The sequence below is a fragment of the Morus notabilis genome, unplaced genomic scaffold (assembly GCF_000414095.1).
Source record: "Morus notabilis unplaced genomic scaffold, ASM41409v2 Scaffold1379, whole genome shotgun sequence".
In the NCBI taxonomy this organism is placed as follows: domain Eukaryota; kingdom Viridiplantae; phylum Streptophyta; class Magnoliopsida; order Rosales; family Moraceae; genus Morus; species Morus notabilis.
This window is the reverse complement of record NW_010360711.1, coordinates 164,901-183,589: the sequence shown is the minus strand read 5'-3', so window position 1 is coordinate 183,589 and position 18,689 is coordinate 164,901. Positions and strand designations below refer to the sequence as shown.

The window sequence follows — 18,689 nt, the reverse complement described above, 5'->3', positions numbered from 1 at the left end:
ATTGATTTCTTATTAAAGACAATAAATGCTAAATTTATTTGTACGATAAGTAAGTTTGTGAATCATGTATCATAAAATCAATGATTACTTAATTATCTAAAAAGATATTTGACTAATTATATTGATAAGATCCTTATTAAGTTTAGCCGACACTAAACAGGGATTTTAATTATTTTCCATATATGTAATAAATAAACTCTAAAAACTAAAAAGAGAATCAATGATTGATTCTTTGTTTATTACTTTACTTTTATTTTCGATTTCATTATATTCATTTGGGGTTTGATAAAAGAAAAATTGTACGATTGATAAAAATACAAAATTGGAACTCATACTTATAAATCTTCATGAGCACAGTGCTTTGGGCAGTAGATTACACATTCTACGTACAATTACTTAGGCTATGGCCTAATTCAGTTTACTAATTCGAATTAAAATGTGATTTTATATGGTAATTTTTAACTGAAGTAGAAAAAGTTAAAAGTGATATTTTGTGAGAGTTTTTAACTATAATAAAATTGGAATTAAAAACTCGAATCGGTAAAATAAACGAGACCTTAATTATTTTTGATAGAATCCTTATTTAGTCGTAAGAAATCTCACATTGCAAATCCCAAATATTTTCATCTTAGGACTCATTCATTTTACTGATTTGAAATTTCAATTCTAAGTTTCTACAGTTAAAAACTCTTAGAAAATGTCACATCTAACATTTTTTATTACAGTTAAAAAATTTTAAAAAATATTACGTCTCAGTTCAAATTAAAAATTTGAATCCGCGAATCAAACGGGACCTTAGATTCATCTTAAATCAAAGGTTTAAACAAAAAAAACCCCAATCTAATGGAAAAACTGATCGATGAAATCTCAAAGTTATGGGTTTCAAAAAGTTTGGAAAATCAAGGTACATACGCTGATAAATCCAAAGCCAATTATCACCTTGTGACAATGATATCAGCCATTAGCCATGTGGCAATTGCAAATAAAAGAATATCCCTATCAAAATCAGCAAAATATGTAAATAAATATACAAAAACCAAAAAAAAAAAAAGAGTAATTTAAATACTAGTAAAAGACCAAGAAAGCATCAATCCCAGAGAACAACAAGGTTAAAAAAGTTTGAATAGTCACCACCATGGCAGTATGTTAAGTTAAGCCCAAAAAAAAAAAAAAAGGTGTAAAAATTTCATTTGCTGTATTCAAAACTTCACAACAGTCAAAAATAATTAATAATTAATACATAATAAAATATAAGAAAACAGAAATATAAGTAAAATAATAAAAAATAAAAAATAAAAAAGAAGAAGAAAGACGGATAGAAAGGAAGACGGAAAGAGAAAAAGAGAAATGCTCACACACATGAAAAGGAAACGAAAAGACCCAGACTCTCTCTCTCTCTCTCTGATTCACTCTCTTTCTCACAGAGACTTCCGGTTTCCGCCATTGTTGAAGCTCGAATTTGCTTCATTCTCAGTTACTGAATTTTCAAGGTTTTTTATTTTTTTATTTGCAAAATGAATGTTTGGCATTTGCATGCACTTTCTTTTTTTAATTGTACATTTTCTTTGACAGTTTAAGAAAAGGACGTTTCTGTTGCCCTAGATTTCTGTGATGATGCTCTGATCTGATCTTCCTACCTGTACCTGTTCTTAGTAGCTTTTTTTAATTAATCACATTATTAGTGCTCTAATTCGGATAATTAGCATAATTTCGGTTGCTATTTTGTTCTCTGTCCTGAAGATCTGATTCCGATTGTGGTTTGAGTATTGTCTGAAATTATCGCTATTTTCTGTGCAGAGTTTGGGTTTGATTTGGATTGAAAAGGAAGCTCTAACGCTTCGCGAGCTGTCGCAATTCAGTAGTTCCATTGGGAAAAAAAGTTTTGGATTTGAATTGGAGGAAATGAGGTAGACGAGAGTGATGATTCTCTGGCGAAAGTGCCGAGCTTTGAGGTAGTGAGAAGTAGGGGAGTTCTTCGGCATTTGCATTGCCGACGAGGTACTATTAATTTATTTATTTATTTCTCCTTTTGCATGATCTTTTTTTTTAATTTAGAAAAAAAGTGTTTTTTTTTCCTCCAATGTGATAGAAAATTTATTCATTTTTGTGTGAAAATAGTCGCTTCTTCGGCGAAGTTGTTTGTCAATTCCAGCTGATTTTGTGGAAATCGTGCTTCGTTACTTTTGATTTCAGAGGCCAAGAAGAAATCCTAAGTGGCGTATGGTGCAAATGTCAAAGTCTCCCTCCCCAAAACGACGAGACCCTGTGTCTTCCTCTACCTCTCCGCCTGGGTTAGTAATTTTATACTCTTTTTTTTTTTTGGGCGTGTTGTTAGAATCTTCTATTTTCTTGATCTTTCTAAAAAATTTCGTGGATTTTAAATTTTATTGTTTGTAAACTGGTCACTAAAGTGACATATTACCCAATTTTTGATAAATTGACTTTGGCATTCAACAAGAAAAAGAAAAAAAGGGAAAGAAAACTAGTGTAACTTTCTTTTTAAAAATTTTTAATTTCTGGGTATTATGTTCTCCAAGTGCAAATTTAAAATTACTTTTTTTTTTTTTTTTGTTAAATAGGGACTCAAATGGAACTGGGGAAATGGATGATGCAGAATCTACTATGACGACTGTTGCTCAATTTGTTGAGCAACTACATGCAAACATATCTTCGCCAAGTGAGAAAGAACTTATTACAGCACGATTGCTAGGTATTGCTACAGCAAGAAAGGATGCCAGGGTGCTTATTGGTTCTCATGCCCAGGCAATGCCATTATTCATAAGCATTCTCAGAAGTGGGACCCCTGTGGCTAAAGTTAACGTCGCTGCAACCTTGAGTGTTCTGTGCAAGGATGAAGACTTGCGTCTTAAGGTTCTTCTAGGCGGGTGCATCCCACCTTTGCTCTCGCTTTTGAAATCTAAATCTATTGAGGCCAGGAAAGCTGCAGCGGAGGCTATATATGAAGTTTCTGCTGGTGGACTTTCTGATGATCATGTTGGTGTGAAAATATTTGTAACGGAAGGTGTAGTACCAACCTTATGGGATCAACTCAATCCAAAGAATAACCGGGACAAAGTGGTAGAGGGATTTGTCACCGGGGCTTTGAGAAATCTTTGCGGTGACAAGGATGGTTATTGGAGAGCAACACTTGAGGCTGGAGGAGTGGATATAATTGTTGGTCTTCTGTCTTCTGATAATGCTACTGCTCAGTCTAATGCAGCTTCTCTCTTGGCTCGTCTGATGTTGGCTTTCAGTGATAGCATCCCCAAAGTAATAGATTCTGGAGCAGTTAAAGTTTTGCTTCAGCTTGTTTCTCGGGAAAATGAGATTTCTGTGCGTGCAAGTGCAGCAGATGCTTTGGAAGCACTTTCCTCAAAATCAGCAAAAGCCAAGAAGGCTGTTGTAGATGCAAATGGCATTCAAATTCTTATTGGGGCGATAGTTGCTCCATCTAAAGAGTGTATGCAAGGACAGTGTGGTCAGGCTTTGCAAGAGCATGCTACACGAGCTTTAGCAAATATTTGTGGTGGGATGCCTGCTTTGGTTTTATATCTTGGAGACCTTTCACAATCCCCTCGTCTAACTGCTCCAGTTGCTGATATTATTGGAGCTTTAGCTTATACTTTGATGGTTTTTGAGATGAAATCTGGTGGTGATGAGGAGCCTTTTGATGCGAGGGAAGTAGAGGATATTCTAGTAGTGCTACTTAAGCCTCGTGATAATAAGCTAGTGCAGGACCGCGTGCTTGAGGCCATGGCTAGTCTTTATGGAAACAACTATCTTTCAAGATGGATTAATCATGCAGAAGCCAAAAAGGTTCTTATCGGACTTATAACAATGGCTACTACTGATGTGCAAGAGTATCTGATACAGTATTTGACAAGTTTGTGCTGTGATGGTGTTGGCATTTGGGAGGCCATAGGCAAGAGAGAAGGAATTCAATTACTTATTTCATTGTTGGGCTTATCAAGTGAGCAGCATCAGGAGTATGCTGTTCAGTTGCTGGCAATCTTAACTGATCAGGTTGATGATAGCAAGTGGGCTATCACTGCTGCAGGTGGAATTCCCCCATTGGTACAGTTGCTAGAGACAGGCTCTCAAAAGGCAAAGGAGGATGCTGCACATGTTTTGTGGAATTTATGCTGCCACAGTGAAGATATCCGTGCTTGTGTTGAAAGTGCTGGAGCAATCCCAGCATTCTTATGGCTCTTGAAAAGTGGTGGATCGAGAGGCCAAGAGGCCTCAGCAATGGCACTTACTAAGCTTATCAGGACTGCAGATTCTGCCACCATCAACCAGTTACTCGCTTTGCTCCTTGGCGACACTCCAAGCTCAAAGGCCCATATAATCAAAGTTTTGGGTCATGTGCTCACAATGGCGTCGCAGAAGGATCTTGTGCACAAGGGTTCTGCACCTAATAAAGGGTTAAGATCTCTTGTCCAGGTTCTTAATTCATCAAATGAAGAAACTCAAGAATACGCAGCTTCAGTCCTTGCTGATTTATTCAGCACAAGACAAGATATTTGTGATAGTCTTGCAACTGATGAGATTATACATCCTTGCATGAAGCTTCTGACCAGCAACGCCCAGGTGGTTGCAACACAATCTGCTCGTGCATTAGGTGCTTTGTCTCGTCCAACAAAGACTAAATCACCAAACAAGATGTCTTATATTTCGGAAGGGGATGTCAAACCTCTTATCAAGCTGGCTAAAACTTCTTCCATTGATGCAGCTGAAACTGCAGTTGCTGCTTTGGCCAATCTTCTATCTGATCCGCCGATTGCTGCAGAAGCCTTGACAGAAGATATTGTTTCTGCATTGACAAGAGTACTAGGAGAAGGAACTTTGGAAGGTAAAAAGAATGCATCACGTGCCCTATATCAATTACTGATGCATTTTTCGCTAGGTGATGTGCTACCAGGAAACGCTCAGTGTCGTTTTGTTGTTCTCGCTCTTGTGGACTCCTTGAATTCAATGGATTTGGATGGGACTGATGCTGCAGATGCTTTAGAAGTGGTATCACTTTTGGCTAGGACAAAGCAGGGCGTGAACTTCACATACCCTCCTTGGTCTGCCCTTGCTGAAGTTCCTTCAAGCCTAGAGCCTCTGGTGTGCTGCTTGGCTGATGGGCCTCCTTCCTTGCAAGATAAGGCCATCGAAATTCTTTCAAGGCTTTGCGGAGACCAATCAGTAGTGCTTAGCGATCTGCTGGTTGATAGATATAGATCCATTAGCTCACTAGCTGATAGAATAATGAACTCATTGAGTTTAGAAGTGAGAGTTGGAGGGGCTGCCTTACTAATTTGTGCTGTGAAAGAACACAAACAACAATCTATGGAAACACTTGATGCATCAGGATATTTGAAATCTCTCGTATGTGCTTTAGTAGACATTATGAAGAAAAATTCTAGCTGCTCCTCTTTGGAAATTGAAGTCAGAACTCCTAGAGGTTTTATGGAAAGAACAGCATTCCAGGAAGGAGATGACTTTGATATTCCTGACCCAGCCAGTGTATTGGGGGGTACGGTTGCCTTGTGGCTGTTGTCCTTAATAGCTTCCTTTCATACAAAAAACAGAGTCGGTATTTTGGAAGCTGGTGGACTTGAGGCTCTTTCTGACAAGCTTGCAAGTTACTCGTCCAATCCACAGGTATGACATTGATAAGTCTCTCTCTCTCTCTCTCTCTCTCTCTCTCGTAAGAATCAAAAACATTTCTGGTAGTCTCAGATCAGCCAAAAGATTGAAAATTATAATGAAACAAAACCAAAAAGAACCTTGAAAATAGCATTCCATTTTGTAAATGCTGAATATATATTTGGGATTTGATTTTGTTAGCTGAACTTAACAATCGTCTTTATTTACAGGCAGAATATGAGGACACAGAAGGCATATGGATTAGTGCCCTACTTCTTGCTATTTTGTTCCAAGATGCAGATGTTGTTTCATCTGCTACAACAATGCGCATAGTACCTTCACTTGCTCTTCTGCTGAGATCTGAAGAAATGATTGACAGATTCTTTGCTGCACAGGCAATGGCCAGTCTTGTCTGTAATGGTAGTAAGGGACTCAATCTTGCCATTGCAAATTCAGGTGCTGTTTCTGGGTTAATAAACTTAGTTGGCTATATAGAGTCAGACATGCCAAATCTTGTTGCTTTATCAGAAGAGTTTTCTCTGGTGCGAAATCCTGACCAAGTTGTTTTGGAGCACCTCTTTGATATTGAAGATGTAAGATTTGGGTCCACTGCACGTAAATCTATACCACTTCTAGTTGATCTCTTGAGACCAATACCAGATAGACCCGCTGCCCCTCCAATCGCTGTCCATCTTTTGACACGTATTGCAGATGGCAGTGATGCAAACAAATTAATTATGGGTGAAGCTGGAGCTCTGGATGCTCTGACAAAGTATCTATCTTTGAGCCCACAAGATTCAACAGAAGCCAGTATATCTGAATTATTTAGAATATTGTTCAGCAATCCTGATCTGATCCGATACGAAGCATCAGCAAGTTCCTTAAATCAACTTATAGCTGTCTTGCGTCTTGGGTCAAGAAGTGCCAGATTCAGTGCTGCAAGGGCTCTACATGAGCTTTTTGATGCAGAGAACGTCAGAGATTCGGAACTCGCGAGACAGGCTCTCCAGCCATTGGTTGACATGCTTAATGCTGCATCTGAGAGTGAGCAAGAGGCTGCTCTTGTCGCGTTGATAAAGTTGACTTCAGGAAATTCTTCAAAAGCAGCTTTCCTGATTGATGTGGAAGGAAACCCACTTGAGAGTCTGTACAGAATATTGTCTTCTGCTTCATCCTTAGAATTGAAGAGAAATGCAGCCCAGTTCTGTTTTGTTCTTTTTAGTAACAGCAAAGTCAGGGCAATTCCAATTGTCTCTGAATTTATAGAGCCCTTTATATCCTTAATGCAATCTGATACAAATGCAGCTGTTGAAGCCGGAGTTTGTGCTTTTGAGAAATTGTTGGATGATGAACAACAGGTGGAGCTTGCATCAGCCTATGATATTGTAGATCTTCTTGTTGGCTTGGTATCTGGGACAAACTATCTGCTAATTGAGGCCAGCATCTGTTCTCTCATAAAGTTGGGGAAAGACCGGACACCACGCAAATTGGATATGGTCAATGCTGGAATTATTGATAAGTGTCTTGACCTATTACCCGTTGTTCCCAATTCATTATGCTCCTCTATTGCAGAACTATTTCGTATTTTGACAAATAGTAATGCAATTGCTCGAAGTTCAGCCGCTGCAAATATTGTTGAACCCCTTTTCCTGGCTTTACTTCGTTCAGATATCAGTTTGTGGGGACAGCATAGTGCATTGCAGGCTCTTGTAAATATTTTGGAGAAGCCACAAAGCCTTACGACTTTAAAACTCACTCCTAGCCAAGTCATTGAACCTCTCATCTCATTTCTAGAATCCCCATCTCAAGCCATTCAACAACTTGGCACAGAATTGCTCTCTCATCTTCTTGCACAGGAACATTTTCAACAAGATATTACAACAAAGAATGCTGTCGTCCCTCTTGTGCAGCTAGCTGGAATCGGAATATTGAATTTACAGCAAACTGCAATCAAGGCATTGGAGAAAATCTCCACCAGTTGGCCAAAGGCTGTTGCTGATGCTGGAGGAATTTTTGAGCTTGCAAAGGTGATCATTCAGGATGACCCTCAACCACCTCATGCACTGTGGGAGTCAGCTGCTTTGGTCCTCTCTAACGTTTTACGCTTTAATGCTGAGTACTATTTTAAAGTTCCCGTGGTGGTTCTTGTGAAAATGCTGCACTCAACACTTGAGAGCACTATCACTGTGGCTCTTAACGCCTTAATTGTTCATGAAAGGAGTGATGCCTTAAGCGCCATACAGATGACTGAAGCTGGAGCCATAGATGCTCTTTTGGACCTTTTAAGATCTCATCAGTGTGAAGAAGCATCTGGAAGGTTACTTGAAGGACTATTTAATAATGTGCGGATACGAGAGATGAAGGTCTCTAAGTATGCAATAGCACCTTTGTCCCAATATCTGTTAGATCCACAAACCAGATCGCAATCTGGTAAGCTTCTTGCAGCTCTAGCTCTTGGAGACCTTTCCCAGCATGAGGGACTTGCCAGAGCTAGTGATTCTGTTTCTGCCTGTCGTGCATTGATAAGTTTGCTTGAAGATCAGCCCACAGAGGATATGAAAATGGTAGCAATCTGTGCATTGCAAAACTTTGTCATGCACAGCAGAACAAATCGGCGAGCTGTCGCAGAAGCAGGTGGCATATTGATCATTCAGGAATTACTACTGTCTCCCAATCCAGAAGTCTCTGCACAGGCAGCATTGCTGATCAAATTTTTATTTTCTAATCACACACTTCAAGAGTATGTGTCAAACGAGCTAATTAGATCATTGACAGGTAATTATGAAATGCAAGGATGCTCCCTTTTGTTTACACGTGCTGATATATTTACACCCATGGACCTGTTTGCAGAATGTTGGTTCCTTTGTTTAAAAATATTCATAATGCTCTAGGTTTCAGAATTTAAAAATGAATAAATAAATAAATTTAATAGATTAAAGAAATAAACTCGATCTGTTTTATTTAGAAGTTGTGGGAAAAAAACTGGTGTCAGCATTCAGGGGATATGGTGGTTTTGTACATTATAAGAGGACTTCTCACTTATTCATTTTATGTTAAAATAAGTGATTCCATTTAAAAAAAAAAGAAAAAAGGAAAAAAACAACTTAAAACCCACACGCATGTTTGTCTACATATCAACATGCGGACATACACATGTAGTTTACTATTATAATATCTTTTTTAGACAATATATGGAAAAGTACACTAAGTGTGCATCTGATGAAGATGGTGGGTATATGTTCATTTCTCCTGTTCTTATAGAGCTTGGAGAGTTAATACTGCTTAACTCGGATCAGTCTTAGTTGAATATTTTGGACGCGGCTACATGAATATTTGATAAAAGCTACTAAATTACGTGTGAATCCTCTTTTCTCTGTGGAGCTACATTATTTGCATCTCTTATATGTCTATATTCACCAATCACTTTCACCCATGTCAGTCTTAATCCTCCCCTACTCTTTTTTTGATCCTCCTACATGATTCTGCTCTCTTTTTTGCGTTGCTTCATGTTATCACCAAACCATCTCAAGTAACTTCCCTACTCGGTTGTGATGAGAAGTAAAATATTCTTTTTTATTTACTCTTTTTATGGTTTTTGTTAATATACTGAATCCTATAATTCTCTGGTCTGCAGCTGCACTTGAAAGAGAGATGTGGTCCTCGGCAACTATCAATGAAGAGGTCTTAAGAACCTTGCACGTGATATTTTCCAACTTCCCCAAGCTCCATATCTCCGAAGCAGCTACTCTCTGCATTCCCAATTTAATAGGAGTTCTAAAATCTGGTAGTGAGGCAGCTCAGGAATCTGTATTAGACACCCTATGCTTGTTAAAACAATCTTGGGCAACCATGGCAATAGAAATAGCAAAATCTCAAGCCATGATTGCTGCTGAAGCCATTCCCACACTGCAAATGCTCATGAAGACCTGCCCGCCGAGTTTCCATGAGAGAGCAGACAGCCTTTTACATTGCTTACCCGGTTGCTTGACTGTTACAATTAGGCGTGGAATCAACCTCAAGCAGGCTATGGGAAGCACAAATGCCTTTTGTCGATTAACAATAGGCAACGGTCCTGCTCGACAAACCAAGGTAGTAGATGTATTATGTACTGAAATAACATGTTCATTTTCTAGTTGACATGCAATGGTTTAAGCTTTCTGTCATCGTTTCCAGAAAATGTGAAGTTCATAGTATAGCGTCAATCGCAATCAAGATATGGCAACTCAGGATTTCGAACTTAAGTTTAAATAACAGTTGAAGTAGGCTACACCTGGATCTTCCAGAAATTTTGTTTTTATGGAAATAAATGATATTGAATTTCCTTTAAGGAGTTCCAGTTTTAAGTAACCAATTCCGGGATTTAACAAGAATAAATTGGTTATGGAAATTATTGTGCAAAGGACTTAATAATGATTTAAAATTGTGTGTTTCGTATCTGGTGATTTTATTTCTAACAGCTTACAGTCACGTTATGCTAACATACGCTTTTATCCTAATTAGGTAGTGAGCCACAGTATTTCTCCAGAGTGGGAAGAAGGGTTTACATGGGCATTTGATGTACCTCCGAAGGGACAAAAGCTTCACATCGTTTGCAAAAGCAAAAATACTTTTGGGAAGGTAATCAGTGTTACGTTTATTGCTTTACATTCTTTGCAATTTGGTCGTCCATGCGATCATGTCTACATTGTTTATCGCTGCACATGGCTGATGTTCACATGGCATTTTCTTATTTTTATATCCTAAACTCTGGCACATATAATGCATCTTGACAATTGGATTTATGTGCCTTTCTTTTTCAGAATACTCTGGGAAAAGTGACTATCCAAATTGACAAAGTTGTTACTGAAGGGGTATACAGTGGATTGTTCAGCCTTAATCACGATGGCAACAAAGACGGATCTTCGCGCTCACTAGAAATTGAGATTATCTGGTCCAACAGAATATCAAATGAAGGTATGTGAAGAGACATACCTCGGATGAGGAATACGGCAATTGGGCAGCAAATACACCCACAAAGCTATGCAATAGAAAAATAAATAATTATCTTAATAGGGCGGGCGAATTTCTTATGGTTGTAGTTGTTGATGTCTTCTGGAGGTCCAGTTTTGTAGTCTTAAGTTGTCTTAAGTGTAAATTATATTCGTTAACTTGAAAGTGGAAAGGCATTGCCACGATATAGGAATTTTAAAAGCTGATAGGAGTTTGTACAGGTAAGTCTCTGTAGGTGTTAGCTTTTCAGAGATACTAGGAATAAACATTTTAAAATCCGTGAATTTGAGCTTTTTCCATGAAATTATGCCCTTTCAATGACGTAAATAGGGCTGTACATGTTGTATTTGTTACCTGTACTATTTTCAAATAGCATCCACATGGCCATTGGTTTTGAGAAAAGATTCCTTTTGGGCAACAAACTCTGATATGCAAATTGTTGTTTGCAATTTCTTGACTTGGTAAGTTTACCAATCCCCAGTACCATATCATGTACTTATAGCAACATGTTAAAACCTCATTCGCTTTGTGTATTTGAATTTTCAATTCAAACTGAGATGTGATATTTTTTTAGAACTTTTAACTATAACAGAAAAAATTAAATGTGATATTTTTTAAGAGCTTTTAACTATAAAAATATCGGTGAAATGAACTAACTCTAAATGAATTGTCACTTGTTACAATTCAACTTTATGGCTTCTTGTGACTTATGAGGTACCACATAAAAGCGCAAAAGGCAATGGCAAAGAAAAAATAGAGGCAGTACTTGATCGGAAGGCAGTCTTAGTCCCATTAAAGGGAGGTCCGTCGTTTGTGTTTTTAAAGGACGATAAAACCATGAAAATTTAGATAAGATTATAGTCTAGTTTATACTGGTAGCTGAAACGATAATTATGTTATAGTGCAGCCGAAAATGCATCTAAAAGAACAGCAACATATCGAAAAAGCCAATCTCAACTCTCAAGCTGCAAAATTCCGATTTCATTTACCTTTACATTTTAAATTCTCATGCCCCACAAAGCTACACAAGCAAAATGTCTATCATGAGGCTTTTTTTACCCTCTAATCCCAGCTCTCTTCACCAGCAAATGTTTCAAAAGAAAGAGAAATGGGTGTCTCGAGCTGACATCGCATAGAACAAATCTCGTTACAACATCCATATTTGCATCGAAGGGCTAATGCACGACCAACATGCCTCAGAAGTAACTTGATAAGGGAAGGGAGCAGATGCAAATCGGACAAACAAAATAACTACTTCGCGGCAGCAACCAGTGAGGCTCGAGCTTTTGTGAAAGAAGCAATAAGTGATCCAAGTTGCAATTTGTCATTGCAGCCAAAACTCAATCTGTACCTGCACATTGAGAAACAAGTCCTGGAGAATTAAGTACCAATGCAAGTTTTAGCAAGTTCCAGTTCAATTGAACCAGGCTTGATAAAGTCCTGAAACAAAAGTGAGAAGAATGCGTCCCTATTGTTCCCATGCATCTCCTCCCTTTTACAGCAATACAGTAATGAAGATGATTGAAAGGTTAAGAAATAATTCTACTTGTTACCAGAAGATGAAAATAGAGTACAAAAGCATAGCAAGGCATGTGTACGTACTCTATGTCCGCCAGATCATTAATCAACTGAACCCGAGCATCTGACGGCATCTTTATCTTAAAGACAAACCTGCAAACAACAGCGCATAAAAAATGAGGAAAAGAAAATAAAGAGGGGGGTATTAAGCATAAATGCTAAGAACTTACATGGTCACTTCTCTTACAATGTCAACCAAGGCCAATCCTTTCCTTCCTTTCATATTAGATATTTCTACAATAACAGGGTACAATATAACGTAAGAAACATAATGGAGTCCGAGAGTAGCAAATCATGATTGGAATTTTAGAGTAGCACAAAATAAATTAGGCTTTTAATTACGCTTAAAACTTTCTGCAAAGGATTCATTCAGAAGCCAGTAAGATATTTGCTCAATGTCTTTGGGCAATGGATTTCCAGTGCAAAGGTATACTTCTTCTTCTGTTATCTTCTTGGAAGCCATATGCGTCGACTGTGTAAACAAAAGAAAATCTCATTGTAATTCAATCTCTTAAAGGAGAAAAAAAATGATAAATTTGAACAATTATTCTCAACAAGCGATCAAATTTACGTAAAGATCTTAATAACCTGTAAAATGTTCAGGGCCTTTCTCATGTCACCATTGCTAAGCCGTACAAAAGCCGTCAGGCCACTCTCAGACACATCAAGCCTGTTCAACGCAAAAGTTGTCAAAAAAAATAACTATACAGATAAGTCGGTTTCCTCCGTCTCTATAGATAAGGTTTTGCCCCCACACAAAGAACTGATATTGGTACTGACATATCCAACAAAACTTGCGAATCCAAAATAATGTAACACGAAAACAAATCTTCACTCTGAACGTTCCCAAAGAAACATCCAGAGAATACAAACATGAAGTCAAAAAGCTAGAGAAAACAGTACTTGCCCTTCAGCCTCTATCACATGTTTGAGTCGCTCATTGACATGAACGGGATCAAGAGGAGCAAATCTAAAACGAGTACATCTCGACTGTAATGCTGGAATAATCTTGTTAACATTGTTACATATAAGGGAGAATCTTGTATTCTTCGTGTATTTCTCAATCACTGCACCACAGAATATTTGTATTATTAGGAACTAAGAACGGCAATATGAAAACTTGAAAATTGAAATACATTTTTTTTTTTAAAGGGACTAACTAAGAACAGAGCACCAGATTACTATTACACCTCTTCGAAGAGCAAATTGTGCGTCCTTTGTCATTGCATCAGCCTCATCCAGCAAAACCAACTTCACTGATGCCTTCACACTGTCAACCAAAACCATTCCATAATCGGTTATAAAACAAAAGGTGCCATTTGTTTATAGTAATATTTCAGAAGAAGAATCCTTCAATATTAACAAGACCCACTACGGGGAAAAGAGCAAAACTACAGAAAATACCCAAACGAGAAGCTCTGAGTGCTAGCAAAATCTTGGATCTGTTGACGCACGACGTCGATTCCCCTATCGTCCGAAGCATTCAACTCCAGAATCATGTTGTGGTATTGCGCTCCGTAAAGCTTTCGCGCCACGGCAAGAATCGTCGAAGTCTTTCCCGTCCCTGGAGGGCCGTACAGTAGAAGATGCGGCAATCTGTTCTCACTGGTCAGCCTATCAACTGTTCGCGTACCAAAACCAACGATAAGAGAGGGAAAAAACGAGAGTGATTTTCCCGAGAACTAAACAGAAACCAGAAGGAAAATTGGACAAAAAAAGAAAAAGAAAAACCCTAGAGATGAAGAGGAGGAAATGAATTGACTCACTGGTATCAATAATGTCGCGGTGAGCGGCCACATCGGCGAGGGATTGAGGGCGGTACTTCTCGACCCAGGGCGTGGCTTTGCCGTCGGAGGGGGCGGCGCCGCTCTTGCCCTTGTTGATTGGCTTCGCAGAGCGGTCACCGGCGTTGTCGTCGTCGTCGATGTCCATGAGAGAAACAACTTCGGTCATGGTGGTAGAGGGCTAGGGCTGTTATGCGACCTCGGATTCTCCGATTTTAGGATTTGGGAATTTGTTTGGTTAGGGTTCTGGGTTTGGAGAGAGAATCGAAGTTTTCGCTGATACAACTTATGGCGCCAAACACGATTTTGAGGCGGGAGAACGGGGACGGCCTTCCCTACTGTTCCCAATCCTAACGTTACACTGCTTTTTTTTCTTAATACGTTTACATTGTTCGGGTTGACATTTTCTAATTCGTTTAATAAATATGTTGCATTCATGTTAATATTATTTGACATGATTAATAAATAAATTGACACAAACACAATCCGTTACGAATTATCACTCCTACTTGGGGTAATAGTGAGTTACTTAGCTAACTTCTATTTATTTTTTATATTGAATAAATTTTCTTTATATGGATCCAAAGTTAATTTGAGCATTAAGGCCTTATGGAGAGGTTACTCAGGATAAAATAATCTAAAGAAATATTTAGCAGTAAAGGTTTATTTTGTGTTTATTTTCTTAAGAGATTTGTCATTCCAAATATACAAGTCCCCTTTGTGTTGCGTTGTTATAAATGATGAGATCCATTTGTTCCCTAGATGCCCTTTAGCTATGACGTGTTGGTTCGGTGGTCGGTTTGGTAGTTGGGATCCCATTCTTTCATAATGTGTCGTTGTTATTTCTTAGGGTTTGTTTGGTTCAACAATTTAAATTGTGAAGATTTGAATCTTTTTGTTATAATTGTAGAATCTAAATTGTGGTAATTCAAATTGTGATCCAAACTGTTATTTGGATATGCAAATAAATTATAATTTGAATTGATAATAAAATTCAAATTGTGTTTTGAATAAAGTGTTGAAAACTGTCATTAAAGTTTTGTAATAAATCTTATAAAACCTCATTATAATTGACATTAAAAAATATGCAATATAGATGAGGATTTGTTCTTCTCTTCATTATGAACACATTAAAAAAAATCATCTCAATCGGAATTAAAACGAATAAGTTATGATATTTTTAAAATTAAAAATGAAGAGAGAGAAAAAGTATAATATGTAACTATAGATTGTTGACAACAATTTGGATTGTTAGGATTTAGATGAGGAGGAGGTGAATTCTAAAATCAACAATTTGAGTTGTCATTGAACCATTGCTAATGGTTTGAATTGTTTTTAAATTTTCCTCTCTCAAACACCAGTTTAAATCTTAAACTAATATTTGAATCCTAAATAATAGTTTGAGTTGTTAAAACAAATAGGGACTTAGGCCTCGTTCGTTTCGCTGATTCGAGTTTTGCTACAGTAAAAAGCTCTCACAAACAGTCACATCTAACTTTTTTACTACAGTAAAAAATTCTCACATAAAATCACATCTCAACTCGAATTCTAAACTCGAATCAACGAAACGAACGAGGCCTTAGTCTTTTTAATCTCCCTATGGTCTTTTTAGGGTTTGTTCTCTCAAGGTTAACTTTCCTAGCTCTATATGGGTTTGGTTATTGATTCTATTAAAGATGTTATAAATGAATTACATGTTCTAGAGTAATGACGTGATTTTAGATTTATTTAAAAAAAAAAATTATAACGTAAAACACACGAGGTGGATGAATGCAACTCAATTCTAATTATGCTTAATTTATTGGAGAGACAGTTAAAAAAATAACCTATTCAGGACAACAAATCTGAACTTGGTGGATGAATGCTACTCAATTTCCATTTTTGACATATCTTCTTAATGTGTTTATACCATGAAAGGGTTTCACCAGGCTTAATTGATTTGTGATGTTCTGACCATGGGAGAAGCCCTTGCTATTTGAAGGGTTTCTTTAAGGAGAAGTCTCCTCAGTTTAAATGTGTTCCTAATGTCATTACGAACACATATTTATTAAGTGTTTAAGTGTTTAGTATAAGGATTCGTATCATAATTCGAATTATAATTCGTGACTCGTTATAATATTTTTTCTTATAAAAAATATAAATAATTATGAAATCTATAAACTAAAATTTATTATGAACACAAGTGTTACGAAGATTATTGTTCTGTTGTTGAAGGTATTCTAATAGCTGTGCGTTCTCGTGTGGCCTATAACTTAAGAACAATAATCTTATAAAATAGCGGACTTTTATAATGAAGTTGCCTAGCAGACTACTAACGATTTATTCGTCGGTGAACAATGGATGAGAATTCACAATATATCAATTTAATTTTAGGGAGAAAGAGGAAAATAAGTTGAGATTTGAGATGAATTAAAATTAATAGATTAATAGTTTACATAAGTTAATAAATAGGCAAAATTACTGTTTTCGTCTATAACTTGTCTAGTTATAAACCATAACTTGACAAGTTATTGTCCATAATTATCTATAACTTATCTGGCTATGAACCATAACTGGACAAGTTGGTTCATAATTTATCTGATTATGAACCATAACTTAATAAATTATGACCTATTAATTTTTATAACTAAAAATTGACCTATATTCCTTCTTAATTTTTTTATATTGACGTATTTTTTACTATTTTTCTTAATTTTATTTCACATTTAATGGTGCTCGTTTGTTATTGTTTATGGACTTTGTTTTTTATGATAATTGTAAATGGATATTTATTTATCAAAAAATATTATTTTCATAATTATGTATTATGTTTTAAAATATCGTCTCATTTTTTAAAATAGTTTAAAAATACTATAAATTTATAAAAAAAAATATATCAAAATGCATCTTCTGTCTATAATTCAAACAGATTACTAACGTGGCTAGCCATTAAAAATTAATTAAAGATATTAAATTTTAATTAAATCATAAACTTGATTTTTGTTAGAAACAATGAATACAAAAAATTTGAGTTTTAAAAAATTAAAAAATTAACTAAAACAACTAATTTATTTCAAAAACCAAAAAACCCAATAGGAATGTCTTCTTCTGCTTTCGAAGATCTACCATCATACGCTCATGTTCAAGTCCTTTATTCAATCACAGAGGAAATTCCATCCTAATGCTTTTTTCTTTGTGTTGAGCAGTTATGCTTGAGGAAGTTACGTCTCAACCATTCAAGCTTTGGTAATATGTTGCGACCATTGAATAGCTTGTGTAACCCAGATCTGGAAAGGGGAAAAAAAAAAAAACCAGATCTAAGACCCACCGCCGCCGCGCAACCCAGGCCCCACCGCCCTCATCCGCTCGCGAACTCAAGCCTCGTCGCAGCCATCCCTCATCCGTCTGCAACGCCCCCTTTGGCGAATCACTTCCTCCGACGCGACGACCCTTGCGAACCCACCCATCCACCCAGTGAAGCCACCCTGTAATTCCGCCCCTCACCGAAGCCCAGATATAGTACAAAGGTATTGTTAATGGCGGCAACGAGGAGTGATTTCTCGAGTCGGAGACAGGGCTTTTGGGCATCAACAATCTGACGCCACTGCTTAACCATTGATTGTGCCATAGCTAGAGTTCGACTTCAAAATCTTGTCGGTGTAATTAGCAACAAAGCTTGGTCGTTGTTGGGAGAATGGGCAATCGCCGTCGAAGGAAGGGCTAGAGGTTGATTTGGTGTTCAGAAGTTGGGTGGGTTTTGAAAAATAATTTCAGATGTTTTTTAGTTGAATTTCATAGTTTTTTTTAATTAATTTTTTAATAATTAATCCATTTTTTAGTTTAATTAAGTTTTAATATATTAAAATGATTGTCAACTCAGTAAATCCGTTAGATGATAGATAAAAATACACAGATGAAGCATTTTGATCTGTTTTTTATATATTAAAAGATTTTTTAAACCATTTTAAAAAATTAGTAAACACTTTGAAATATAACATATGGTTCTGTGGTAATTATGAAAATAATTCTATAAAAAATGAAACGTAATGTATTTTTTCCTATAAAATAAATAATTACGGGTCTTAGAAGGCATTTTTAATTAAAATTTAAGACTAAATTACAAATATGTATTTTTTCCTATAAAATAAACAATTATTAGTTTGGGCAACTCTTTTTAATGGAAAACTAGGTTGATCTTTGATACATATTTTTGAACCTCCCAATCTATTCTAGGTTGCACTTTGGATATATTTACTAGTGATTTTTAGAGCTTCAAATTAATTCTCAAGTCATCTACAATTAAAGTTAGTGTTTGATAAAAATCATAAAAAGTGATTTTTAAAATTTTTTTAAAGAATTTATAATTAAAATTAAAAATAGTTTAAAAATAATTTTGATTTTTAGATTGTGCGGCAATAACATTGAAGTACAATTAATAAAATTTTTATAATACTTATAATACATATGGAATCAATACTTATATAATTACAGTTTCTCAAACACTTAGTTACTTTTTGTAACAACTCTTTATTTTTCAGCACAGTTAACAATAATTTTTCTAAAATTTATAGCACTATCAAATTGAACCTTTAAATTTTTAATTCAATTTTAATAAAATACTAATGAGATATTTGTTTCATAAATTTAGAATCACATGATTTTAATTTTTAAAATTTAAATTTTTTATAAAAAAAATATTATACATAATTAACTAAAGTCTGAAAC

At 36.3% G+C, this 18,689-nt stretch overlaps 2 protein-coding genes across 3 annotated transcripts; one reads left to right on the top strand and one right to left on the bottom strand.

Moving 5' to 3' along the window:
• The first annotated feature begins 1,411 nt into the window (after positions 1 to 1,411).
• LOC21396545 (protein CELLULOSE SYNTHASE INTERACTIVE 3) lies at positions 1,412 to 11,128 on the top strand. Of its 2 annotated transcripts, none has more exons than XM_024164972.1 (8): positions 1,412 to 1,490; positions 1,798 to 1,998; positions 2,194 to 2,291; positions 2,580 to 5,649; positions 5,865 to 8,409; positions 9,269 to 9,723; positions 10,135 to 10,251; positions 10,434 to 11,128. In XM_024164972.1, the coding sequence occupies exons 3-8, from the start codon at positions 2,221 to 2,223 to the stop codon at positions 10,593 to 10,595; spliced, it is 6,420 nt and encodes a 2,139-aa protein (XP_024020740.1). In that variant the 5' UTR covers positions 1,412 to 1,490; positions 1,798 to 1,998; positions 2,194 to 2,220; the 3' UTR covers positions 10,596 to 11,128. The 2 variants fall into 2 exon arrangements, with proteins under 2 accessions (XP_024020740.1, XP_024020741.1); XM_024164973.1 differs by having other exon boundaries at positions 1,438 to 1,473.
• A 377-nt stretch (positions 11,129 to 11,505) lies between these two features.
• Positions 11,506 to 14,367, bottom strand: LOC21396544 (replication factor C subunit 3). Its single transcript, XM_024164955.1, has 9 exons — positions 13,968 to 14,367; positions 13,606 to 13,822; positions 13,392 to 13,471; positions 13,109 to 13,268; positions 12,790 to 12,871; positions 12,544 to 12,673; positions 12,372 to 12,435; positions 12,226 to 12,294; positions 11,506 to 11,974 (listed from the first exon to the last, which is right to left on the bottom strand). Exons 1-9 carry the CDS (start codon positions 14,152 to 14,154, stop codon positions 11,875 to 11,877), a joined length of 1,089 nt encoding a protein of 362 aa, XP_024020723.1. The 5' UTR covers positions 14,155 to 14,367; the 3' UTR covers positions 11,506 to 11,874.
• Positions 14,368 to 18,689: the final 4,322 nt, after the last annotated feature.

Coding starts and splice junctions, on each gene's coding strand:
- LOC21396545 (XM_024164972.1), top strand. CDS start 2,221: ATGGTGCAAATGTCAAAGTCTCCCTCCCCAAAACGACGAGACCCTGTG. Junction 2,292..2,579: donor TCCTCTACCTCTCCGCCTGG/GTTAGTAATTTT, acceptor TTTGTTAAATAG/GGACTCAAATGGAACTGGGG. Junction 9,724..10,134: donor GTCCTGCTCGACAAACCAAG/GTAGTAGATGTA, acceptor TATCCTAATTAG/GTAGTGAGCCACAGTATTTC.
- LOC21396544 (XM_024164955.1), bottom strand. CDS start 14,154: ATGACCGAAGTTGTTTCTCTCATGGACATCGACGACGACGACAACGCC. Junction 13,269..13,391: donor ACAATTTGCTCTTCGAAGAG/GTGTAATAGTAA, acceptor TCTGTGGTGCAG/TGATTGAGAAATACACGAAG. Junction 12,872..13,108: donor CATGTGATAGAGGCTGAAGG/GCAAGTACTGTT, acceptor TGCGTTGAACAG/GCTTGATGTGTCTGAGAGTG.